Below are 26823 nucleotides of genomic sequence, written 5' to 3'. Positions count from 1 at the left end.
ACCTAGTGATTGTAGGGGCCAGGGGCCATTTTTCTCTGATATTGATGTTATTATTCCTTAAATAAAGTTCACTGAAAAGGGGTTTGACTAATCCACCAGTGGAATAATATTAGGATAAAACTTCACTTTTATTTGTTAGACCATTAAAATTGATACACTAAAAAAGTGAAACAAAAACTGTGCACAATTCACCGTATAAAATATGTTCAGATATCTTAAGGGGGGAGAACCACTGCGTCTATTAGCCATTACATTTCTCTCTACCTCCCTAATTTCAGACATCCGATGTGCACCTAGGACTCCACAGGTTTAAAGTCAGAGCAAGACACACATGCAAAGGCTCAGTGGACTGTTCCCCCACCCCTCCGAGGATACTGACCTAATGTCACACCAACGGAGAGGGAAGGTACCACTGGCCGTGTCTAAGCTCAGGCTGCCCGTGTGTGGGTGCTACACCATTAACTAATTACAACCCTACGCGTTTCCTCTCTGTAAAGGAGATTCATCAGCGGTGACCGCTGATTATTGGCGGCGGTCCTGCTAGCAGTCAGACCATCTACCGCATATTCTAAGTGTTTACAGACTTGTAGTCTGATAACGAGTGTCAAGCACTAGACCCCTGATGAATCTCCTTTACAGAGAGGAAACGCGTAGGGTTGTAATTAGTTAATGGTGTAGCACCCACACACGGGCAGCCTGAGCTTAGACACGGCCAGTGGCACCTTCCCTCTCCGTTGGTGTGACATTAGGTCGGTATCCTCGGAGGGGTGGGGGAACAGTCCACTGAGCCTTTGCATGTGTGTCTTGCTCTGACTTTAAACCTGTGGAGTCCTAGGTGCACATCGGATGTCTGAAATTAGGGAGGTAGAGAGAAATGTACTGCAGGGCTAATAGACGCAGTGGTTCTCCCCCCTTAAGATATCTGAACATATTTTATACGGTGAATTGTGCACAGTTTTTGTTTCACTTTTTTGGTGTATCAATTTTAATGGTCTAACAAATAAAAGTGAAGTTTTATCCTAATATTATTCCACTGGTGGATTAGTCAAACCCCTTTTCAGTGAACTGTAGGGGCCAGGGGCCCCATATAAGAGGGTTACTCAGTGATGGCCGTATCAGTATCACATCTACGTCCTTCAGTCCTATAGGCCCTAAGGGGACCTTCTGGTGATCATGGAGATCCCAGCAGATGGTTTATGGTTGAGCAATTTCAGAACTACTGCCATAGCAGATGCTATCGGGGCCGTAACTTTACGGGGCCCGGTTGCTTTTTAACCATTATCTGCTGGATTACTCCAAGAAGTAACAGCTGCTATCTATGTCCTGACAGTGTTTACAACGCTGGGGGTCCCCTGGGTGGCTGAAGGATGATGGGGAAGTGGAGGAGTGGAAAAGACCATGGGAAACTACTGTAGTTACTATTGGAAGGGGGGGATTGGGGGGCACTTACTGCCTGGGGGCCTATAAAGGGGCACTTAATGCATGGGGGGGCAATAAAGGGGCAGTATTCTGTGTGGAGGTCAGTAAAGGAGGCAGCATGCTGTATAAGGAGGCAATATACTATGTGCTAGATAAGTAAGGAGGGCTTTATACTGTGTGGGACCAGTAGAGGGCACATTATAGTGTGTGGGGCAAGTAAAGGGGGGCATTATACTGTGTGGGGCCAGTAGAGAGCGCATTATAGTGTGTGGGGCAAGTAAAGGGGGGCATTATACCGTGTGGAACCCAATAAAGGGGGGCTTTATACAGTGTGGGGCCACTAATGAGTGCGTTATACCATGTGCGGGAGAGTAAAAAGAGTGTGATACCATGTGGGGCTGTAAAAGGGGTTGTTTTACAGAGTGGGGGCCAATAAATGGGGAATATACTGTATGGAGGCCAGTAAATGAGGCAGCATGCTGTATAATGGCCAATAAGGAGGCAATATACCATGTGCTAGATAAGGACGGACTTTATACCGTGTGGGGCTATTATATTGTGTGGCTTTATACAGTGCGGGAGCCAGAACAGGAGTCACTATACTGTTTGGGGACCAGGAGACCCCGTCAAAATTTTGCCATGAGGTCTGGCCTTTGCCATGTCCCTGCGGTTGAGCTCCAAGTATTTTCTATGGCCAACCCTTACAGGTTTCCCTTTACTTTCTGCCTAGGAAGGTAAAACCAGCATCTACTGAACTATCTACTACTCCTTCCAAAACCACGTCCTATTTTTGGAAAAATCTCTGAGCGTCCCCTTTAAATTCCACTAAGTCCTCCCAGACGTCAGATGTCGCTGTACACGGCGCCCTCTCCCTTCACGCCTCGGACGCTCTACCCCGGCGCTTCCATCTCGTTGGTTGTAGACGTTTCCTGGATACAGTCAGTGGAGGATTAACCCCGGAACTGGTGACAGAGGAGCCCCCGGGTGGCCGCGACACGTACAGACCCCCGTATGGTGACCTGAGGAGGGGCAGGGGGGTGTCCGGGTGTAGAGTCGGGGCCCGGCAGCTTTTCCGTGGCCGCGTCCTGTGGGGGCGCCACGTCAGTCTGTGTTTACCGTCGACACGTCATCGTCTGCTGGCAGGTCACGTGACTGCCCATCTATCTCCTAGCTGTGCCTGAACCTGCGCTGACCAGCAGGGATTAGCCCCCGGCCTCTGGGGGGCCCTCACTACCTCAAGACCCCCCCAGAGAGCTGGTGCCCTCCCATTGGACCCACTGCCTATTTACCCCACCGGAGGGTCATTTTTTTGCATTTTCTAAAATACACCCTTGTTTTGTCTGGACTGAATTTCTGCCACTTCCTTATTTCGGTATTTTTGGATTTATTTATTTTTTATTTTGTTTTGGAGAAATCTATATATTTTTTTTTTTTTTTCTCAAATTTAGAATTTTTTTCAACAAATTTTGATTAAACCCGACTGCCTTTTTTTGGGAAAAAATAAATAAATCAGGATCCGGTTCCAACCACTTGCCTTTTTGTCCTTCTTCAGATTCTGTCCATTTCCTAAAATATTCAATTTATTAGATTTTTTTTTTTTTTTTAAATTTATTAGATTTTTTTTCTTTTTCTTTTTTTTTTTGTACATTTTTTTTCTTTTTTTTTTTTTTATACATATATATTTCTATATAGATAACCAGTGACCTCCACTTACTGCCTTGGATTTTTTGCACCATTCGGGGTCACATTTGCACCACTTGCCTCTTTGCGCCCTCTTTGGGGATATTTGTATTCGCCGTCCGGTTGACTCGGACCTTATTGCTGTTTTGGACACTCCGGATCGGTCCCCGCCCTACCTGCCTGTATTTTGAGCATCAAATTTTTTTTTTTTTTTTGTAAGAGCGGAGCAACTATTTTTGTAAATTTTTAAAATATATCTCTATTTTTGGAAGTCTAATATAATTTATATATACGAAGAGCTATTTTTTTGGTAAAACATGGCGACGTCTAACTGGGGACTCATCATGAACATAGTGAACAGTATTGTGGGAGTGAGCGTGCTGACCATGCCCTTCTGCTTCAAGCAGGTGAGTTTATGGGACGGTTGGTGGTTATGGCCGGGCTCGTGTGTGTGAGGTTGGGGCTATAGGGCGACTTTTGCCGCAACCAAAGATCGCCGTGTCGTCCTGTGATCCCTACGGTAGTGTAAGTGAACTGTGAGGTTGCAAAAACATCCAGCGTTGCTGAATCTTTTTGCACCTGTAAGTCACAGGGTCACAGTATGGCGGGGGGTCATGGCAATTTTTGGTTGCTTGACTGGAGCTGCAGCCGACTATTATACTGAGTAAGATCTCTGCTCGCTGTCATGTATTGCCATGGGATCCCATTACTTTCCATTCTCTTGCAGTGCGGCTTTGTGCTGGGCATCCTCCTGCTCATGCTCTGTTGTTGGATGACCCATCAGTCCTGCATGTTTCTTGTGAAATCGGCCAGTATGACCAAGCGGCGGACGTATGCGGGCCTAGGTAAGAACCGCTGACAACCTACCGCTGCGCCCTGGTGTCCAGTAATAAGTGATAGAAGGGAATTGTCATTTACACAATATCCTAGAGCGGGGATTGGCCACCTTCCTGCTTGCCGACTGTTGGGGAACCACAACTCCCAGCATGTATACTTTCTCTGTTCTCTTCTTGGAACTAGCCACAGAAGAATGGAGCATGCTGGGAGTTGTAGTTTCACAGCAATCCCGATAGGAGGCCACAAACAGCTTAAAGGGATTCTATCATTAAAATGACATTTTTTGTCCCTAACACGTAGGAATAGCCTTAAGAAAACCTATTCTTCTCCTACCTTTAGATGTTTTCTCCGCACCGCCATTCGGTAGAAATCCGGGTTTTCTCCTGTATACAAATGAGTTCTCTTGCAGCACTGGGGGCGTCCCCAATGCTCCGGGAGAAATCTCCAGCGCCGCCTCCATCTTCTTCTGGAACACCCTCTCCTTGTGTCGTCTTCCATCCTGGGTTTCAATCTTCTAGGCCTCGGGGAGAGCCAACTGCGTATGCCCACAGGCCACAAGAAAATGACCACTTACACAGCTTACTGTGTATGCGGCCATTTTCTTGCAGCCGCGGGCATGCGCAGTCGGCTCTCCCCGAGGCCTAGAAGTTTGACCGCCCGCACCGGTAGAAGACTCTTGAAGAGGCCGTTCCTGAAGAAGATGGAGGCGGCGTTGGAGACTTCTCTCGCAGCATTGGGGACGCCCCCAGTGCTGTTTGGGCGCTGGGGACCGCCCCCAGTGCTGTTTTTTGCGCTGGAGACCACTCCCAGTGCTGCGAGAGAACTCATTTGCATACCGACGAAAACGGATTTCTATCAAACGGCGTCGTGGAGAAGACATCTAAAGGTAGGAGAAGAATAGCCTTTCTTAAGGCTATTCCTACGTGTTGGGGACAATAAATTGTGTTTTAATGATAGGATCCCTTTAAGTCCAGGCTTTTAATCACAAGGCTCATGACTGAAGCCCCTGCATGGCACATGACCGCTTATATAGGGGTAATAGAGTTGCAGCCTCTGTAGGCGCTATTCACACTGTCGCTATAGTCTGTTCTGTGTTGGTGACATCACTAATATCAGAATAGGCTTCACAATTTTGGCAGACACCACCCACCAGGCCCCATATCTGAAATGCTGGTTATAGTACTGTGAAGTGGATTGTCTAATATAGCTAAACCATTTTCATACACCCTATTAGGGAGTTAAAGGGGTTCTCCAGGACTAGTATATTGGTGACCACTCCTTAGGAGAGGTACTTACAGAGGACCTTTCATTTCCTCAGGCACATGCGGCTTTATATATCGCTGGAAAGCCATCAGTGTACTGAATTTAGCGCACTGTCTGCTTTCCCCGTGGCTGTTAGACTGTCAGGAACGCCCTTGAAACTATCTGGGCTGTGAGGAATATCCCCCCTGACAGTGCTCGTCCATAACCCTGTACTGTAGGGCGCTCTTCATAGCTCAGCGTCATGGCTGGGCAGTTAGGAGCGCCCCCCTCTGACAGTACAGGGCTATGGACGAGTACTGTCAGGGGTAGCGTTCCTCATAGCCCCACTAGACTGTCAGAAACGCCCTTCTGATGGTGGCCAGGGATCGGTGCTGAAACTAACGGCACCAATATCTCCAGCCCCAGAACAGGAAAGCCGTCAGTGCATTGAATTCAGCGCATTGTCTGATTTATAGTGGGATATAAAACCGTATGTGCAGGAGGACATGAATGGTCCTCTTTAATATGGGACCAATGGAGCTCATAAGTGTTGAAGCCTCTTCCCTGTTCTGATGATGACGCGTGGTAAGTAGCAGCTCAGCCCCATTCAAGTGAATGAGGATGAGCTGCAATACCAGGCACAGCCTCTATGATATGTGTGGCGCTCTGACTGATATTCAGTGAAGAGTCCACAGGACTCCCCCCAAACACTGCTGCTGCCCCAACCACCTGACCTGTGATCATACTGATGACCTTAGGAGAGGTCATTAATCTATTTATTCACAAAAACCTCTTTAATGGGGGGTGGGGTGTCCTGGTAATTGTCCCCATCTCTTGACCAGAGTGGAGAGCAGGTACAATGAGCGTCTATCACTTTGGGAGACCTGTATTACATTACACAGATGACCCATTGGTTTATATGGACATTGTGTAATGCCTAATCTCGCCTGTGGAGGCACTGCAGGGAAATTCAACACATACTGCTAAGTTTACCCGCAGATCACAGGGGTCCCTTTTTTTTCGGGCACCTTATAGTCCAGGTTCCCTTGTAACAGATATTATCCAAAGTGGAGAACTCCTTTAAGAAGAGAAGCCATAACAGTAGTGTAACCAGAAGCTAAGGCAGCGTTCGCAGAGGATGGAATGGTATGGATGGAGGAAACAGAGTAAGATTAGCCCGAGCCTGTCCGCCGTCCATGTGAGCGCTACTCCTGAAGTTGGCGAGGATCCCGCCGTCCACGTGGCTCGCCGCACACTCGCGTCCGGTTACATTTCAGGAAGCATTGCATGGATGGAGGTACACGCGGTCCTGTATACGGGACGGCTCAGGTTACAAGACTATAAAATCACAGAGTCGAGGAATGAAACGTTAATCCCAGGTTGTCACCGTCATCGGAAACTGCCCCGTATCCATGGCAATGACGTCGCATAAATATTTGTCCACCTGCCTCTGCATTTCTCGAAATGACAGGCGTTGGCTCTTAAAGGAGCAGTATATATATATATATATATATATATAAACAGTCCTATGAAAAAGTTTGGGCACCCCTATTAATCTTAATCATTTTTTGTTCTAAATATTTTGGTGTTTGCAGCAGCCATTTCAGTTTGATATATCTAATAACTGATGGACACAGTAATATTTCAGGATTGAAATGAGGTTTATTGTACTAACAGAAAATGCGCAATATGCATTAAACCAAAATTTGACTGGTGCAAAAGTATGGGCACCCTTATCATTTTATTGATTTGAATTCCCCTAACTACTTTTTACTGACTTACTGAAGCACAAAATTGGTTTTGTAACCTCAGTGAGCTTTGAACTTCATAGCCAGGTGTATCCAATCATAAGAAAAGGTATTTAAGGTGGCCAATTGCAAGTTGTTCCCCTATTTGAATCTCCTCTGAAGAGTGGCATCATGGGCTACTCAAAACAACTCTCAAATGATCTGAAAACAAAGATTGTCCAACATAGTTGTTCAGGGGAAGGATACAAAAAGTTGTCTCAGAGATTTAACCTGTCAGTTTCCACTGTGAGGAACATAGTAAGGAAATGGAAGACCACAGGGACAGTTCTTGTTAAGCCCAGAAGTGGCAGGCCAAGAAAAATATCAGAAAGGCAGAGAAGAAGAATGGTGAGAACAGTCAAGGACAATCCACAGACCACCTCCAAAGAGCTGCAGCATCATCTTGCTGCAGATGGTGTCACTGTGCATCGGTCAACTATACAGCGCACTTTGCACAAGGAGAAGCTGTATGGGAGAGTGATGAGAAAGAAGCCGTTTCTGCAAGCACACCACAAACAGAGTCACCTGAGGTATGCAGAAGCACATTTGGACAAGCCAGCTTCATTTTGGAAGAAGGTCCTGTGAACTGATGAAACAAAGATTGAGTTGTTTGGTCATACAAAAAGGCGTTATGCATGGCGTCCAAAAAAACAGCATTACAAGAAAAACACATGCTACCCACTGTAAAATTTGGTGGAGGTTCCATCATGCTTTGGGGCTGTGTGGCCAATGCCGGCATCGGGAATCTTGGTAAAGTTGAGGGTCGCATGGATTCCACTCAGTATCAGCAGATTCTTGAGAATAATGTTCAAGAATCAGTGACGAAGTTGAAGTTACGCCGGGGATGGATATTTCAGCAAGACAATGATCCAAAACACCGCTCCAAATCCTCAGGCATTCATGCAGAGGAACAATTACAATGTTCTGGAATGGCCATCCCAGTCCCCAGACCTGAATATCATTGAACATCTGTGGGATGATTTGAAGCGGGCTGTCCATGCTCGGCGACCATCTAACTTAACTGAACTTGAATTGTTTGTCCAAAATACCTTCATCCAGGATCCAGGAACTGATTAAAAGCTACAGGAAGCGACTAGAGGCTGTTATCTGTGCAAAAGGAGGATCTACTAAATATTAATGTCACTTTTCTGTTGAGGTGCCCATACTTTTGCACCGGTCAAATTTTGGTTTAATGCATATTGCACATTTTCTGTTAGTACGATAAACCTCATTTCAATCCTGAAATATTACTGTGTCCATCAGTTATTAGATATATCAAACTGAAATGGCTGCTGCAAATACCAAAATATTTAGAACAAAAAATGATTAAGATTAATAGGGGTGCCCAAACTTTTTCATAGGACTGTATATATTGGGGGTGGGGCTGAAAGAGGCTGGATGGCATTATACATAGGTAACATGGAGGGCAGGGCAAACAGAGGTGGAAGAGGAGGCCTCCTTACCAAAAACTGTATATCCTAGACATCCCCTTTAAGGCTGCCATATCATACTGTGACCGCTCTAGAAATCTATCGGACTTCCCTGCACCAGAATGGAAATCTACATCAGTTAGGCAGAAAACTGGCGTGAGTTGTAATAAATCTTGGGAAGGGGTCCCCCCCCCCCCCCCCGTCCTCTGCTCAGCGTGGGGAGCAAGGCACGGATTGGTGCTCGAGACGGACCTTGCACCAAATGTTCACCTCCATATCATCCATCTATGCTTGGAAAAATTGATGAATTCCCTCCAATGTGTCCGCTATTTTAGTGATCCGCCTGTCTGTTGCTCTCGTCCTCCAGTGGATCAGAGCAATGGACACCCATCGCTAGGGTTAGGCATTTCACCTGCACAGATACATTGTAACAGACCCTCGGGAGAGGAGAGAGGTTTGTGTCTATGGGTTTGACGGCTAGAGATGAGCGAGTACTATTCGAAACGGGCATGCACCCATAGGAATGAATGGAAGCGGCCGGCACACAGACTTGGCTGGCCGCTTAACCCCCTGTGCGCCGGCTGCATCCATTCATTCCTATGGGTGCGTACGGGAGTTTCGAATAGTTCTCGCTCATCTCTAGTTATAACATTATACAGAGTACCCGGCCGTGCTCTGTGTGGACCCGGCCTCTCTACCATAGGGCCCATCCTAAATGTGGCAACCAATGAGATTCCAGCTTGCTTGCGAGGTCTGATTGTTAGCCATGACCTATGTCGTCAATATTTAACCCTCGCTGTTCTGGAAGGTCTTAAGTCTCCTCTGCTTCCTCCTGCAGCATTTCACGCGTACGGGAAAGCGGGGAAGATGTTGGTGGAGACCAGGTAAGCCGAGAGTCATCCCGGGTCAGAGTAAGGGGGTCACTCAGTGAGAGTCTTGATCTTCAGACCCCCAATAAGGTGATTTGCAGGAACCTCCTTTTAGTTATAGTCTCCTTATACCCAAGGAGGACGATTATTCTAATTAATTTGCCCTAAGGGGTTTGTATACAACAAAATCTGCAATCCCCCCCAACTATCAGGGTGGATGTCAGGACGTTCAATATGGCACCCGCTCAGGAGCTGTTCTTACTCACAGCAGGGTCTGGGACGGCAGTACCGGGGATCATAGCGCTGGCACTTCGCCCTACAGGTGCCGGGGTCAGATGTGACCATGATATGTGAGCGGTTCCCCCCCCCAGCCCCCAAATGGCCCAGCTATGTCAAGATTACGGGGGGGTCTTTTGGTTGCTATTTGCTGCTGGGAGGCTTCAGAAGACTACCCATATACGGTGACGGCTCTAGCAGTTCAATAAACTTAAAATTTAAAAAAAATTACCGTATTTTTCGGACTATAAGACGCACCTAGGTTTTAGAGGAGGAAAATAGGGGGAAAAAATTTTGAAGCAAAAAATGGTAAAATATTTAATATATGGGAGTTGTAGTTTTGCAACAGCTGCAAGGCCACATTGACAGGTGACCCTGCAGCTGTACGGGGACGCATAGAGTGTTTTTTTTTGCGGGGCCAGAAGTACTTTTTAGTTATACCATTTTGGGGACTATATATTGCTTAGATCACCTTGTATTGAAAAAAAAAACCCAGTGGTTTATGACATATGATTTTCTACTTTTATATATATATTCTAGGGACAGGAGGTGATTTAGAACTTTTATTTATTTTATATTTTTATTATATATTTTTAAAGCTTTTTTTTTTTTTTTACTATTTTATTCCCCCCCGGGGGCTTGAACCTGCGGTCACTTGATTGCAAGTCCCATAGACGGCAATACAACTGTATTGCCGTCTATGGGACATTCTGTCTATTAGTATTACGGCTGGTCATAGAGACCAGCCGCAATACTAATATATAGCAGTGACAGGCCGGGGAGCCTCATTAGGCTCCCGGCTGTCACCCGAACAGGTCGGCTCCTGCGATATCGCCGCGCAGGAGCCGGCCTGCAACTTTACAGGTATGGGGCCGGTGGGGACCGGCCCCGGTGGGAGAAGGGGCCACCGATACTGACCCGGCATCCGCTGTACGAGAGGCGAATGCCGGCAAGGGATAGACACCGGCACAGGTGCTGGGGCCTGAGACATCGCTACGATCCTCTGCCCTGCATGAAGCCAGCGGCGGGGGGACGGAGGAGCGGAATAGCATCGCCCCTGCCTCTGCTGGCTTCATGCAGGGCAGAGGAGCACAGCGATGTCTCAGGCCCCAGCACCTGTGCCGGTGTCTATCCCTTGCTGGCATTCGCCTCTCTATTACGGCGGGTGCCAGGCGCCACATTCAGACTATAAGACGCACCCTTCTTTTCCCCCCAAATTTTGGGGAAAAAAAGTGCGTCTTATAGTCCGAAAAATACGGTAAGTTAAAAAACCCCAATAAATGTGTAAAAAAAAAAAAAAAAAAAAAAAAAATTCTAATATTATTCTTTGGGCCAATTTGGCCAGCCTTAGCGTATACTAATCATGTTCGTGTCTCCTGATATCGCCCTTTGTCTTCCACAGTATGATAGGACTCATGTTGGGGACCTGCATCGCTTTCTACGTCGTGATTGGAGACCTCGGCTCCTCCTTCTTTGCGCGGTTGCTTGGAATGCAGGTAAATAAAGACGCATCTATTTAGTAAAGCTCAAGACTATGCTGAGAACGCCAGATAAATGGCGGCCATGACTGATCTGCATCCTCTTAGGTCAAGTATTAAAGATTAGAGATGAGCGAGTACTATTCGACACGGCCGTTTCGAATAGCACGCATCCATAGGAATGAATGGACGCAGCCGGCGCGCAGGGGGTTAGGCAAAGTCGTCGTGCCGGCCGCTTCCATTCATTCCTATGGGTGCGTGTTATTCGAAACGGGAGCTCATCTGTATTAAAGATCAGCAGCGGCCGTGGGCGATCAGCCTCGTCACTACTTACCAAGCACAGCGCTGTCTAGTGGCTGGACTTGGTATCACAGGCCATGGGACTGATGACCATGTCACCTCAAAAAGTTGATCCGTGGGAATTCCAGTTATTGGACCCCAAGGGTCTTCTATGGCCGACCTATCCTAATGATAGGTCATCACTTTAAATATCCCCTTTAATTTTAACTCTTTCATTCTCTTCGTCCAGGTGACCGAAAGTTTCCGTATTTTCCTCTTGTTCACAGTCTCGCTGTGCATCGTCCTGCCGCTCAGCCTTCAGCGCAACATGATGGCCTCCATCCAGTCTTTCAGCGCCATGGCGCTCATGTTTTACACCGTGTTCATGTTTGTGGTGAGTGTCAGTATATACTGCATACTATGTCTATTAGTCGTGTTTAGAGTAAGCTGTGCTTGGCGTCAGGATTGGTGCAGGATTCTGCCAAAAACCACCTTAAAAGCTGCAAATAAAATCAATATCACAGGACGCAGAGATAAAACTGGGTCCAAGGTTTAGTGTAATGTGCGGGTTACCGTATCAGAACAAATACATTTTGGGGCTAAATATAGACTATTGGTGTTTGTCATAAACTTGACTTTGGCCGGGACCCACCGGTGAATGGGAACATCTGTCACCCCAACCAGTGCCACTGTGGAGGGCGGGAGGCGAGTAAAGAATTTTCAGGGTGTCCCATTGCAGCCCAGTATAGCCCAGGTCTGTTTAGTGGAATCCTCTCCCTGTGTCTCATGACGTTCAGCTCTGCTGCATCTGATATATGACAGTACGGACAAGGGGCCTTGTTTCACCCAAATCCACATCCCACTAGTGTAGGGAGTCATCTGATACCCATGACCCATATAAAGCATGCCCGCTCGGCCTGGGGGGTCAGCAGTAATTTACCGTCTTATTCGCTGTTTTTCTCTGTCCACAGATTGTCCTCTCCTCTTTCAAGCACGGCCTTTTTGGGGGGCAGTGGATGAATGAGGTCAGCTATGTCCGCTTCGAGGGCGTCTTCCGCTGTATACCCATCTTTGGCATGTCCTTTGCCTGTCAGTCGTAAGTGTCTCCATTCTCTGTTTTTTTTTTCCCCATAGTCTTGTTATTCCAGGGCAGCAGACCCCAGCACAGTAGAATGGTATGGCCCACATTGGCGCCATGACTGTCATTCCTAATGGCTGACATGACACCCTGCCAGTTTCATCTTACAATGGGTCTAGTGAACAACGCCATGAACTTTTTATCTTATTTTTACAATAAGAATAGCAAAGGGACAGAAGCCATGACTTATGTCTATGTAACATGGGGTTGTGCTGGAACACATGGCACATACAGATCACATGACCAGTGGGTGCAGGGAGTGTTATAGGCCTTGCAATGCAATGGGTTTGTACTGGAACGCATGGCATATACAGATCACATGACCAGCGGGTGCAGGGAGTGTTATAGGCCTTGCAATGCAATGGGTTTGTACTGGAACGCATGGCATATACAGATCACATGACCAGTGGGTGCAGGGAGTGTTATAGGCCTTGCAAAAGGGTAGCAAGTTAATCCTCATCCCAAGATGTCTCACTAGTGCTGCCTATTTCCCAAGGAGCTTCACACTGTCTGTAAGACGTCTTATGTGAATTGGTGGTCTCCACAAGGACAAACAGTACCCCAGACCAACTACATCTGATGGTAGTGATGTGGGGCAAGAACTCTAACGGAGAAGATAGCAATATGGCTTATATCTTCAAGGGGCTTTCTAAGGTCACCTGACAAACCCAGAAGGAGCTGGGGGTGGGGTAAAGTAATATATTAATTCTCACATGACCCCTCATTGCCTTTCCTGTTCCTGTCGGTGCCAAGGCCGGACGTTAAGAGACTCGGGTGACTGTTGCGGACAATAACTGTTGCAAGGCCATTCATTGTCCACAACAGTCACCTGAGCCACTACCAGAGGGAATGGGAAACACAGCAACCAAATGCAGGGCCAAGGGTAGATGAGTGACACTTTATTTTTTATTTTAGCTCGGCTACCCTCAGTCCTGCGTTGGGTTGATGTGTTTCCTATGGGGCTAGCAGGTGACTGCTCCGGCCAATCACTGTCCTCCGTGGTCACCTGATGACGTATCAGTAGTAGTGTTGTCAATACCCTTCAGGTGACCTGAGGACAGGGTTGGGGAAGGTATCACGTAATTTATTTTTTTTATTATGCCCCACCCCCTCCTGGGTTTTGTAGTGATCATGGTAAGGGGTGGGACATTGTCTATAGGATAAGTGTCCAATAGGTGGCAGCACAGGGGCAGCTTTCCTCCTAATTTATATACAAGTACATGGAGGATGAGGACTATCGGGGCGTCTCATGGTGCCTTGCCCGTGACCAGTGTCGCTCCTATAGTTTACTGTCAGTCATAGCTTAGTCAGCCCCGTCAGCTCAGGGCGTCTGTCACACATCAGCGCTCACAGGCCGGAACAGTAAGGCCCATGTTCCTGGAGCCGAGGCCATAAAACGATTAGAAAGTTCTTCAAAGTGATAGCTTTATGGGGTCTCCCGGTGGCAGAGCCGTGGGCGCGCTTCCCGTTTTGGTGTCACCAGGATCGGATTTCACGGCCTGGCTTGTAGAACTCCATCCTGTTGCCGGGGCTTTGATTGTAAAGGGATCAGGGCTTTACGATGGGGGGCTGGGAGATGCCGTATGTCTCTCAGCACCTTGACTAAGTGTTTGCAATCCTGGAAGTCCCGCTGACAGGCCTCATTCAGCAGGGCGGCATTTGTAGGGGAGGCAACAATGAAACGTCAGATTATCTGGACCCCCTCCCCCATAAGTGTACCATATATACATATAGGACTGTATACCTATTCCAAATGATAGACCTCGACTTCTCTGATACATCTGCGTGGTGAGAAGACGCTCAGGGCTCTGGAAAAGTTGGATGACACCCAGTTTGGCTCCCATCACAGCTTACATAAGAGTTGTCACTCTACTTTCCTTTTAACTACAACTCCCTGCATGCGCCAAATCGGCAAGGTGCATGCTGGGACTAGTAGTGTCACAACAGCTAGGGTGCCAAAAGTCGCTCACCTCTGCTTTACACCATGTTGTGATATATAGCAAAGCAGATAGGCCATTCGGTATTTGGGAAAGTTGGGTGAAATCATCTGCGGAAGTGGTGAATGTCACAGGAAACTCCATCCTGTGCCATACGACGCCCCCTACAGCCTTACTGTTGGCATAATGCAGTGTGACTGTTTTATCTGGAGCGTTCCTTTAATGTCAGCCATATTGGTCGTTCATCCAAAACTGGGTTCTTGTGATCAGTTGGGGTCCCAGCGGTCAGATTATTGAGGGTAACTTTTGGGGAATAGTGTACCCCTGTCCACGACTATTCTATTGATTTCTACTTACCAAGCACAGCACCACACATCATATGGTGGCTGTCTGTGGTATTGCAGCTCAGAATTGAGGTAGCCAATGCACATGATGGAGCTCAATGCCAAACAACCCCTTCAGGGGTCTTTTTTGGTATGCTACCTCCATAGGGGCCTGCAGAGTCCCTTTGCAGCCCGGTCCGGTGCAGCCACACAGAACAGCCATGGCGTCCCCTGCAGCCTCATCGTCACCTGTCAGCGCCTGCCCCGGCCTCTCGCGTCCAGCGGCAGCTCGTACATTTTCTCACACGTTGATAATGAAATGTTAACATTGCACAGTCGCTTACATGTCAGGAGGAGAGGAGGGGGCGGCGATGGCCGGGCGACGCTACACGGGGAGGGTTAACGGCAGTGTGAAGGGGGTTTCTGTCACTGTATAATGAAGAATTCTGCAACTTTATAATATTTTAATACAAAAAATCCAAAGATTGCAAAAAAGGTGATGGTTTGTTAGACTTGAATCCCCTCTATGAGCTAAAGCCATCATCGGCGCAGATCTGTGCAGTCCCACAATGTATTAGTGCAGGGATACAATTGTAGCAAAACCTCAGCTGTGAATGGTATTAAGTTTCTTAAGCCTATGGATGGAAATGGGTAATGACGGTCAAATGGTGACGGATCGGCACAGGCAGTATGCGGAGCTACGGTCTCTATGGGGCTGTGTACGCCACGCCGCCATCTTTATCAGTTCCATAGCCCTTCAACATGCGCGAACCCCATTCTAGTGAGGTGGATCAGTCTGTGACAACTCTTCTAATAATTTGCTTTGTGTTCGTTTTCGTAGACAAGTCCTTCCCACGTACGACAGCCTGGACGAACCCTCGGTCAAAACCATGAGCTCCATCTTTGCCTCCTCCCTGAATGTAGTGACCGGATTCTATGTCCTGGTAAGAACATTTACTCCAAGGTGCAGCTCCTAGGATGGGACTGTCTGGGCTAAGCGGCCCGTACACACCATGATAGCGCAATGACAATGGTCGTCCTACTGAGGGTATCAAAAATCCACCAGGTTTGGCCATTGCCTCCCTTGAGATAAGCGGCGATAGCTGGCAGCCTCTTATCTTAGGATCCTGATTGAATTAAGTTCGCACTGGCATGTGTATGGAGGAGTGAGAGAAGATGGTTTTTGGAAATGGAAAAGGGCCTACCATGAGAGGTATTACACGGTCACAGCCAGATCTCCTGTTTCTGGGCTCCCCCCCACCCCCCTACATCTGATCACTTGGGGTAAAGTACACGGCTCCCAATGAGCTCTACATATTCTGACGGCCCGGCTATTACCTGTCCTTGGTCATATTTGCCCGGACAGTCTTGAAGGCATCGCCTCATTGGTGTCTATTTACTAGGACGTCATTTTATAACTTAGACATTTCCTGCAATAGCAACAGTGCCCTCTACAGTCAGTATTATGCTATTGCAAGCTATGTATGTAAAAATCTTGGATTTATCCTGAGCTTCCAGTACGTGTATAAACTTACCTCCTCCGGGATTATACTCTGAAACTCGGACGTCACGTGATCGGCATAAAGTTTCTTCACTTTCCCCTTTAACAGTCCTCCTATTAATCCTATTTGCTTTCCTCGTCAGGTTGGCTTCTTCGGCTACGTCAGTTTTACGGAGACCATTGCCGGTAACGTACTGGTGAACTTCCCCTCCAACCTGGTGACGGAGATGATACGGGTGGGATTCATGATGTCTGTGGCCGTTGGGTTTCCCATGATGATCCTGCCGTGCAGACAAGCCCTGAACACCATGCTGTTTGAGCAACAAGTGAGTATGTCGTGTGATGTGACTGTCATGTCAGTCTAGTTTGGGGAAGGGGGGTGGGGGTGTCAAGTGGTCTGCCTCCTTCTGGTCAGACATGGATGATGCAGCCTAGCAATAGGTCATCACTAGAGATGAGCGAGTACTGTCCGGATCAGCCGATCCGAACAGCATGCACGCATTGAAATGAATGGACGTAGCCGGCACGCGGGGGGTTAAGCGGCTGGCGTCAAAGCGGAAGTACCAGGTGCTTCCATTCATTTCAATGCGTGCATGCTGTTCGGATCGGCTGATCTGAACAGTACTCGCTCATCTCTAGTCATCACACATCTTTAGTGTATAGGATATTTCATGAATGTCTGATGGGTGGGGGTCTCGACTTTTGGGAAAACAGATGTCTCCATGTCCCAGTTTGCTAAGGGACAAAGTGGCCTCCTGGGCTTCATTGGAGAGGCAGCCATGTTTACACATTGCTCTCCCCGTCTATAGGAAAGAGCCAAGAGGTGGCCCCTGGCAGCTGTATTGGCCGGGGTCCCCCTTAAGTCAGGGGTCTTAACTGTGTAAGCAATGGAAGACCATTATCATAGGTTATTTGATAAGTGTCTGGTTGCAGTGGCTCACAGGAACTGGGGACCCATAGGACACTGGAGATGCATGGACGCTACATCTGACTGATGGAGGGTCAAGTACAGCGAGTCCCCATAGACTTTGACTGCATGTGTGACTATTGTTTCATTTATCCAGGGGACACAGGACCTCCAATCTACTGATCATTGGGTCCCCACCGGAGGGTTCCCCAGTGATCAGACACGTACCACCTAACCTATGGATTGTTAAGGGGTCTGACACCCATGACCCCTGTGACTGAGACAGCATGGCTCACTGTAATGTTTACATACCAGGAGGGGTGCTGCCTCATAGGACAGCACTGAGCAACACAGCTGTAAACATTACTGAGAGCCTCACTGTCTTGGTACAACTGATCTGTCACGGTCCTGGGTGTCAGACCCCTCCAGATCTAATACTGGTGACCTATCCTAAGGATAGTAAATACTGGATAACCCCTTTAAGGCTCAGACTGCATGGAGATTCATGTCTAGATGCTACAGCCTCCAGACACGGACAGATGTCCTGTCATCACATTGGAGATTGGCACTTCTGTATCTCCAGGTTGCACAATGTCGCCATGTCTAGCTCTAGTCTAGGGAACAATATCTTGCTAACCTTGTTAATTTTTTTCCCCCCTACAGCAAAAAGATGGCACTTTTGCTGCCGGAGGATACATGCCACCCCTACGCTTCAAAGCCTTGACCTTGGTCGTCGTGTTTGGCACCATGATGGGGGGAATTCTGATACCAAATGGTAAGTCACAGATTCGAAGATTGTACACAAGGCCGGATACTTGGCCTTGCGTACGGTGTCTTACCTGGTGCATGCTTCCAGGCTGTTACCATGCAGGCCCCTTCTTAAAGGAAATGGCCCCTTTAACCCATTTGTTTCTTTCATGCCGATACAATATATTCATTGGTCGTGAATACTTCTCTATCTTGTTTGGATGGTAAGCTGATCTCTTCTCCATTCACATCCAAAGCTTAAAGTCAGAATTCTCTTAGTTTTCGGGTACCAGAAAGCAGTGCATTGTGCAAGCTCAGGTGACCAGTCACACGTCTGACAACAAGGTGTAGCTGAACTGTTGTCAGTTTTCAAGGGCAACCGGAATAAATTGGAAAGCAGCTTCAAACCCCAGAAAACATAATTGTAACGCAGAATTTTTCAGCAAATTCGGCCTACTGTCTAGTTTATTTTTGGCTGGAGACATCTCTTGATAAACAGCGCCCCCTAGGTGAATCCCCCAGCCTTTGCAGCACAGGCTGGTGTGTCGTCTCCACCATACACAAGGGTGAGAACAGACCGTCCTCCTGCCAGCGCCAACACTTCTGGGACTTGGCTGCGAGTCTGACGGGATCTGTGAGGTTACAACACGCGCCTGGCAAACACCCTCAATAAAATCCTATGTTTTTCTACAAGGCCCTGCGATACGTTGGCAGCTCTGGAGTGACTAAGCGGAACAGACTTGGATTTTTAGGGCGAGTCAACATTTGCCCAACTTTTAATATAAGCCGCTTTTCAGAACTAGCCGCAGGCCTCGGGTATCGGCGGCGGAGGGTGGAGCGGGTCCGAAACCTATGAGGAGTCAATAAACAACGCTTAATGCGGGGCGGGCGCATATCCAATCCCAGCCAATGGTCAGTCTGTTTCATAACTGGAAATCGATAGGACATTGCAGAATCTATTTAAAGGGACCTGTATACAAAAAAAAATAGGATAAAGACCTATTGGGATTTAAGGGGATGTCATGGTGGATCGTAGGGAGAGTCACATCCCCTTAAATCCTATCCTACTAATCCTATCCTACTAATATTATAAAAGTGAAAGTTTGTGGGTTTGGATGTTTGTTCCTCAACCACGGCCACACGCCTGCGCGGATTTGGCTGAAATTTTACACAAAGATACATTGGTAGCCAGATTGAAACATAGGCTACTTACTTTTCCCCTACACCCCCAGCTGCGCGACCGCTACTGGCAAATTGCCATTCTGGCGAAATTGAAAGACCTGAAATTACGTCATGCCAGGTTGTTGAACAGCCGCCCGATTGGCTGCCACTGCTATGTGGGCGGAGCCATTGAGTTGGCTGCAGGCTGAAGAAAATGACAGCGCTCGCACGGGAGGAGCCGATATTCAGCCTTACTAAGGAGACGACCAGACCGGCAGCCGCACGAGGAGGGCATCAGCAGCACGTTTTAGTAAGGCCACATTCTCGCGGGCAGACCGCTGCAGCCCGTCACAGTATGTCCCCCATATCATGTTACATCCAAACACCGGCGTACGCTTCGCCAGGTAGTGCCGCAACGCTAGGCATCAGACCACAGTGGGTGCGGGGGGGGCCACCCGTGGGGGATCCGGGGGCACATGCACAACAAGAGATCGGGGGAGGAGGGGTCCACATGGAGGGGGGGGGGGGGGTAATACGGAAGTAAGGTGGGGGGGGCCACGGGAAGGGGAGTCGTAGGGGTGGAAGGTGTGCAAGGGTTGCTGCAGGAGGAGGGTCTGGGAGGGGGGCCGTGGTAACGGGTGTGGGGGCAGCCACGGAAGTAGGGGCTGGGGGCCGTGCTTGCCGCCGGATGGGGGGCCCACGGAAAAGGAAGGCAGGGTGAGGCTGGGGCTCCACGGGAAAGGATGGAGCCACGGGAGTGGGGAGCGCAGGGGTTCACGTGGGCCCGCACACGGAGGATCAGAACCAGCACCAATTGCCTAAATGTATACAGCTCAACGCCAACACCAACCCGCGGGCACATGCTAGTGTTAATATATATTTGGATTTAACTTATATTAATATTTAAAATTTAAAATAAAATATGAGTAAATATATATTAATAATTAATAAGTGTAAAATATTTTATTGTATTTATTTTATTTTATCATCTATAAAGAATAGTTTCGTGTCTGTGCAATAAACGCTCTCCTTTGGATTTCCGTTTCAGTGGAGACCATCCTCGGACTGACTGGAGCCACCATGGGGAGCATGATCTGCTTCATCTGCCCGGCCATCATCTATAAGAAGATCCACAAGAAGGGCCTGACGTCTCAGGTGTGTCCTCAGATAGAAGGGCGATGTATAAGAGCAGGCACACTACTCGCTGAGCTCCCCCCATTCCCTTGCACTACAGATGTTACAGCCGGGCTCGCCAACGCCTTATAATTCTGCCAACGAGTAGTTAATTACGGCAGTTCAGGAAGCCCTCGGCCTTGACTTGGCTTAGTTAAGAGCAGGAGACCGCGCAGGCAAAGCGGAAGTTGAAAAGGGCAAATTATCAGGGCTGTGAAGAGATGAGAACCTGCGATTGTCCCTTTAATTCTTAGTGGCCCTCAATTCCAGCTGACAACATGGTCACTTGCTGACCCCTGAAGGCAGTGACACCTGGATCCCTGCTCTAAAACCTGATGAGGAACCTTGGAGGGAAAAGCAACACATCGAGCAGTGAGACCTGTAAAGTTTCTCATTGTAGTCATTAAAGGGGATGTCTGGTTTGGACAATTCTTGCTTGTTAGAGCCTTGTGACAATAAGCAGATCACAGATTCAGGCCTGGCGATCAGCTTTAACCTGTTGTATACTAGAAAGAAATGTTATTGTTTCCCTGCAGTGCCCCCACAGGGAAAATTAAGCATTACATTGTCTCCATTGACTCAATGTATAATGCAGGACAGTCCTCCAGAGAGAGACGCTCTTTGTAACCACTTTCCAGTGTGGACGATAGATGAGGCTTAAAGGGATTCTACCGTTAAAATCAAATTTTTTCTTGTTGACACGTAGGAATAGGCTTAAGAAAGGCTATTCTTCTCCTACCTTTAGATGTCTTCTCCGCGCCGTCGTTCAGTATAAATCCCGGTTTTCATCGGTATGCAAATGAGTTCTCTCGTAGCACTGGAGGCGTTCCCAATGCTGCGAGAGAACTCTCCAGCGACGCCTCCATCTTCTTTAGGAACGGGTCTTCTTCCAGCGGAGGCTTCAAATTTCTAGGCCTCGGGCAGAGCCGACTGCGCATGCCCACAGGCCACAAGAAAATGGCCGCTTACTTACTGTGTAAGCGGCCATTTTTCTTATGGCCGCGGGAATGTGCAGTTGGCTCTGCCCGAGACCTAGAAGTTCCACCGCCTGCGCCGGAAGAAGACGTGCAGAGAGGCCATTCCTGAAGAAGATGGAGGTGTCGCTGGAGAGTTCTCTCACCGCATTGGGGACGCCCCCAGTGCTGCGAGAGAACTCATTTGCATACAGACGAAAACCGGGATTTATACCGAACGGCGGCGCGGAGAAGACATCTAAAGGTAGGAGAAGAATAGACTTTCTTAAGGCTATTCGTACGTGTCAACGACAAAAAATTAGATTTTTAATGGTAGAATCCCTTTAACCAGGAGATTGCAGGGCTCATCCGTACACTGCAGCCTCTTCACCCAGTTGATCTCTAGGAGGTCCCTAGTGTTGGACCTCAATTTATCACAAGCTTAAGTCATCATTATAAGTCCCCTTAATTCCTTTAATTAGGGGTTGTCACCCATTGAGATCCTCCTCTGTATGCCAGACCAGAGAAAATCTACTCACAGCATTTGTCTCTGGAGGACAGTTATTCCAATTGATCACAATGCACAGCATGTAATACCTCATCTGCCCTGTGGAGGAGCTGCAGGGAAATTGAACACTTGTCGCCTGTTTTCCCACACACTTTATATCTGATCTCTAGCAATCCCAGCTGTGGAATATTATGTGATCTGCTTATTGTTGGGGATCCATCTAACAAATTGCCCAAAGTGGAGGACCCTTTTCATGCTGAAACCGTTCCAAGATCTTCAAGGTGTCCGTGAATTGATCATGATCAGGGCCTGAACGCACAGGTCATGCACATAGAAATCACTTTGTGCGTTGATCATACAGAAGACTCAGACCGGCAGGGATCTCTTCTTCCCTAGGCTGTGGATACCATATAAGTAGGAAACCCCCTTTAAGTTCAGTTTACATCACTGTAAGCTCCTTCTTACTACTTGGCTTTGTATGTGAACCTGCGCAGCCCCTGGAATAGTCTTGTGCAACCTATAGTTGGTCTTTTGGACAGTCTTGCACCACAACTCCCAGCAGGCGTAGCCATTTGGGTTGCAGCGACCTTACTTTACCTCCACATCCCATCTGCAGCCAAGCAGCTGCTCTACGGGGTAAAGGGAAACCGCAGGCTGCGTCTTAGGAAATCTAGGTCAGGGCACTGATAGCACTCGGGCCGGATTGCAGCACGAAAGGGCAGACCTACGTAACGCGCGGCGAGAGTAGGCGTCCCAAAGGAAACCTAAGAGACAGCGATTAACCCTTCAGGATGCCCGCTCCTCCGCTCCAGGATGACCTTTATGGCAAGTGCTTCCCTCCCCCCATGTGCCATAGAAATGAGTGCCAAGCTTGATATGCAAAGTGCTGCAACTTCGGGAGCCAAACTGGTATTAGGTGCCATATTTCCAGTGGTCGAGCCCTAGTTTGGGAAGCAGTGGCGTATTAGCTGCAGGCTGCGGGTGGCGCCGCTGCTCACCTGGGCTTCTCTTCTGTTCTTCCTGTATACAGTTTATCTTCGGAGTCGGCCTGGTGATTTTGGTGATCAGCACTTACGCCACGTTGACCGTCCCGGAGGAGCCGCCTGGTCAAATCAAACCAGTTGATCTAAAGGAGCCGGAACTGGAGCAGAACATTCTCAAAATATCAGGTGAGGTTTCCAGAACGGACCCCGTTTGATGTTAGACCCTCCAGAACATATAGACGTATAGATTTGTCTTATACACAGTCTGTACTTGTCATAGAACCGCCATCGTGGGAAGGGGGCCACCATTTTATTATTTTAAGCCTTAAATATCCTGAGGTTTTTTTAGTTTTTTTTTTTCCCCTCAGCTGATCAATAATGTGGTTGATGTGCGATTAGACCTGACAGAAGGACCCGGTGCTGATGGGGAGCAGGGGAAGGAGGATTCTTCTGGTCTCACATCAATGTTTATGATCAGGACTTTCCAGCTGCTTCCTGACATTGTGCAGAATACAGTAAGGAAACCGGGTCAGAGCTGCTACCTGGATATCCTCAAATAGTCTCATGGAGATCACCAGGGAAAATCATCTTATGTCCTGTTTACCCCAACAGCAGGCTGGAGAATGATTACATATCCCTCTGTATAATGACTGTCTATGTATACTAGTAATACTGGTCTGTACTGCCCCTAGTGGCCAAAAGGGACATTACTTGCTGACTTACTAAGATTTACTGTTACATCCTGTATTATACTGTGTACATACATTACGTTACTTATCCTGTACTGATCCTGAGTTACATCCCGTATTATACTCCAGAGCTGCGCTCACTATTCTGCTGGTACAGTCATCGTGTACATACATTACATTACTTATCCTGTATTATACTCCAGAGCTGCGCTCACTATTCTGCTGGTGCAGTCACTGTGTACATACATTACATTACTTATCCTGTATTATACTCCAGAGCTGCGCTCACTATTCTGCTGGTACAGTCACTGTGTACATACATTACATTACTTATCCTGTATTATACTCCAGAGCTGTGCTCACTATTCTGCTGGTGCAGTCACTGTGTACATACATTACTTATCCTGTATTATACTCCGGAGCTGCGCTCACTATTCTGCTGATACAGTCACTGTGTACATACATTACATTACTTATCCTGTATTATACTCCAGAGCTGCGCTCACTATTCTGCTGGTGCAGTCACTGTGTACATACATTACATTACTTATCCTGTATTATACTCCAGAGCTGCGCTCACTATTCTGCTGGTGCAGTCACTGTGTACATACATTACATTACTTATCCTGTATTATACTCCAGAGCTGCGCTCACTATTCTGCAGGATTTACAGCTGGAATCTTTTATAAATAAATTCCTATTTCTCCTGTGCAGTCCAGAAAGAGATTGTAGAAGAAGCAGCAGACGAGCGGGACAAGCCGAAGCTTCCACCAAAGCAGGTAGAGGTGGAGCAGCCGCAGATTAAAGGACCTATTGAGGTTCCAAAGAAGGAGGAGGAAAAGAGGAAACAACAAGAAGTCCAACTTGACAGACCCAACCAAGGTACAGACCATTAAACATGACCTCTCGCCTGGGGTATCTATACATAAAATTGTGTTGTGTCTTCCCTCTGTTACTCCTCCTGGATATATATATATATGTGTGGGTGTTAGCAGACTCCTGTCGTTATTGATTCTACCTGGTCCGTGTCACACTAGGTAGAGACACGAACTCTTGACTAAGGGGTGGTAGAACTTACTTGTTAATTTAGTCATCCACTGCCAAGAGTAACAATAGAGGAATGGTACGATTAGAGATGTTTGATTTGTATATTAGAGAAATGCAGTTGTAGAACACTAGGCCGCCATAAGTTGTGGTCCCAATTGCTGTAAAAGTAATAGATAAATGTACACAACATATCTGGTGATCATTGGATGGCGCCCCCTTATCTTTTCTGCTTTCCCCGGTCAGCAGGTGTTGTCGCCCCGGTCGGTGAAGCTCATAGACATGAACCTCCTGTCCCGCGGGATGAAGTCCATGTAGATGAGCGGAAGGACCAGGAGGAGTCTGAAGAGAAGAACCTGCCCAATGTCGCCGAGGTCCCGGCCGCTCCGAAGGATGAAAAACTGGAGAAGGTGGAAGATAAACCTGAACAAAAAGAGCAACATCCAGCCGAAAAGGAGGAGAGAGACCACAAGGCGGCCCCTCAGCAGCCCCCTCAGCAGGAAGGTGAACCCAAGAAGGAACCGGAGAGGGTCCCAGTGAAAGAAGAGCAGGAGGTCCAGCCAGTAGACAAGGAACCGCCACCAGAAAAGAAAGGTGACAAGGTGGAGGATCTCAAGAACATCGACACGGGAGCCGGAGAGCTACCAAAAATCGACCTGGCCTTGGCCGAAAAAATTCTTGAGAAGCAGCTCAAAGAAGGTAAAGGGGGAGGGGGATCGGGACTCTTAAAAGGGTTTTCTTTGTTAGGATTGGTCATCAGTCTGCATCTAGGACCCCCATGGATCAGCTGGCTGAAGGGGACAGAAGCGCTTCCTAGGCTATGTGACGTCACATTCACGGTCACTTGGCCCAATAGCAGTTCAGTCCCATTCAAGTAAATAGGACTGAGCTGCAATACCAAGCACAGCCACTTTGCAAATGTATGGCGCTGTAGTGCACTTGCCCCTTCAAACAGCTGATGGGTCGGGGGTCAGACTCCTGACGGTTTCTAATTGATGACCTATACAAAGTAGAGATGAGTGATGCAGCTACAAAATGTGACCATGACTCTGTTCAAACATAGGGGTGCCGGACCCCTGTCTAGTTGTTTGGACCCCCACCCATCAGACCTGTGGATGGGATACGTTTCATTCAAGGAAGCAGTCAAAGCAAACTGAAAGCTTTGAGTTGTGTGACCCCTGTGACCCCCATGATCCTCATCTCAATAAGGCCCCCATTTTGGAGTGTGGGGGGGATTTTGTTTTTAGTCTCCCATCATGTTATGTTCTGCCCATGTCCAAGAAACGCCCCGCCCCGCCCCCCGCCCCGCTCCCTGTACAGGGGATGCAGAGCATGACGAGGGGTTTGGCTTCCTGTTATCAGCCATGCATAGAAAGCAGATGATGTGGGCAAGTTCCAGCTCTGAATCTATAAAACCGGGCGCCCGGCCAAATTTGGGGACCCAGCGGTCCCTGCTCAACAGCCTGGAAACCTCCGGCCGACATCATCTTTTATTAAAGCCTAACTAAATGAGATTAGACTTAGATCACATTTGTGTATGGTTGCTTTTAAAGGGGTCTTCCCACCATTAAAAAAAAAAAAGTTTTTCAGCCTTAACAATGGATGACCTACCCTCAGGACTGGTCAGCAATCAAAGATCAGGAAGGATTTGACATCTGATATCCCCAGGGGCGAAAACTAAGCACAGCGCCATATATAGTATAGTGGCCGTGCTTGGTATTGCACCTCAGCTCCGTTCACGTGACTGGAACCAAGCTGTGAGTAGGCCGTGAGACCGATGAATGTAGTAGCGTCACGTGGCTTGTGAGATAGAAACCGTGCTCAGGCTTCAAATAGCTGATCCGAGGGGGTTCAGGGTGGTGAACCCTAACCCGGCATCAACTGATGACCTGATCCTACGGATATAAACTTATACCATATCCTATACGTATAGAAAGGAAGCTTATAGTGGTTATAAGTGTATGATTGTGGGGGCTGCCTCTGCTCGGACCCCCACCATTCACACCCACCCCACTTAATTTCGGTCTTGCACCAGTTACGGGCACGCTTCATCTCCATTCTAAGTCTATGAGGCTGAAGATGGGTGAAAGTATTACTAAGCGGTCACAGGCTATATACTCACAGAGCTATATACAACAGGAAGAAAATACATTAACACCTTTACACCAGTAGGGGGGGCTCCATCACTTGAGTAAAGTGCATCTGCAGTGACTAGGAGGTGACTTTGTGTATATTCGTCCCTTGCTGCACATTCAGCGCGCTTTAACAAGATTAGATGCGCATAGAAGAAATCCGGCCTCTTCTCAATGTGACCTTTCCAATGCCTTTCCAGATGAGAAGAAAGAGCAGGCACCTGGCGACGCCGGAGCGGAGCAGCGTGATGTGAGAAATGTCGAGATGAAGGCTTCTGAAAACCAAGAAGGTTGGTGCCTTTCTGTGTGTCTAGCCTGCCATGAAACATT

General features: G+C 47.9%; 1 protein-coding gene across 4 annotated transcripts in view; it reads left to right on the top strand.

Moving 5' to 3' along the window:
* The first annotated feature begins 2403 nt into the window (after positions 1-2403).
* SLC38A10 (solute carrier family 38 member 10) overlaps positions 2404-26823 on the top strand; it is a 31573-nt gene continuing 7153 nt past the window's right edge. For 2 of the 4 annotated variants that reach the window (XM_075279338.1, XM_075279335.1), the window contains exons 1-14: positions 2404-3506; positions 3827-3944; positions 9234-9279; positions 10943-11036; positions 11548-11691; positions 12269-12393; positions 15537-15639; positions 16340-16522; positions 17767-17878; positions 20060-20166; positions 22676-22814; positions 24032-24199; positions 24611-25060; positions 26694-26783. In XM_075279338.1, the coding sequence (XP_075135439.1) occupies positions 3417-3506; positions 3827-3944; positions 9234-9279; positions 10943-11036; positions 11548-11691; positions 12269-12393; positions 15537-15639; positions 16340-16522; positions 17767-17878; positions 20060-20166; positions 22676-22814; positions 24032-24199; positions 24611-25060; positions 26694-26783 (1969 nt within the window). In that variant the 5' untranslated portion in view covers positions 2404-3416. Of the gene's footprint in view, positions 3507-3826; positions 3945-9233; positions 9280-10942; positions 11037-11547; positions 11692-12268; positions 12394-15536; positions 15640-16339; positions 16523-17766; positions 17879-20059; positions 20167-22675; positions 22815-24031; positions 24200-24607; positions 25061-26693; positions 26784-26823 lie in introns of all 4 variants that reach the window. The other 2 variants (XM_075279337.1, XM_075279334.1) reach the window with 1 other exon arrangement.

The sequence above is a fragment of the Leptodactylus fuscus genome, chromosome 6 (genome assembly GCF_031893055.1).
Source record: "Leptodactylus fuscus isolate aLepFus1 chromosome 6, aLepFus1.hap2, whole genome shotgun sequence".
NCBI lineage: Eukaryota > Metazoa > Chordata > Amphibia > Anura > Leptodactylidae > Leptodactylus > Leptodactylus fuscus.
This window is presented reverse-complemented; position numbering and strand designations above follow the sequence as displayed.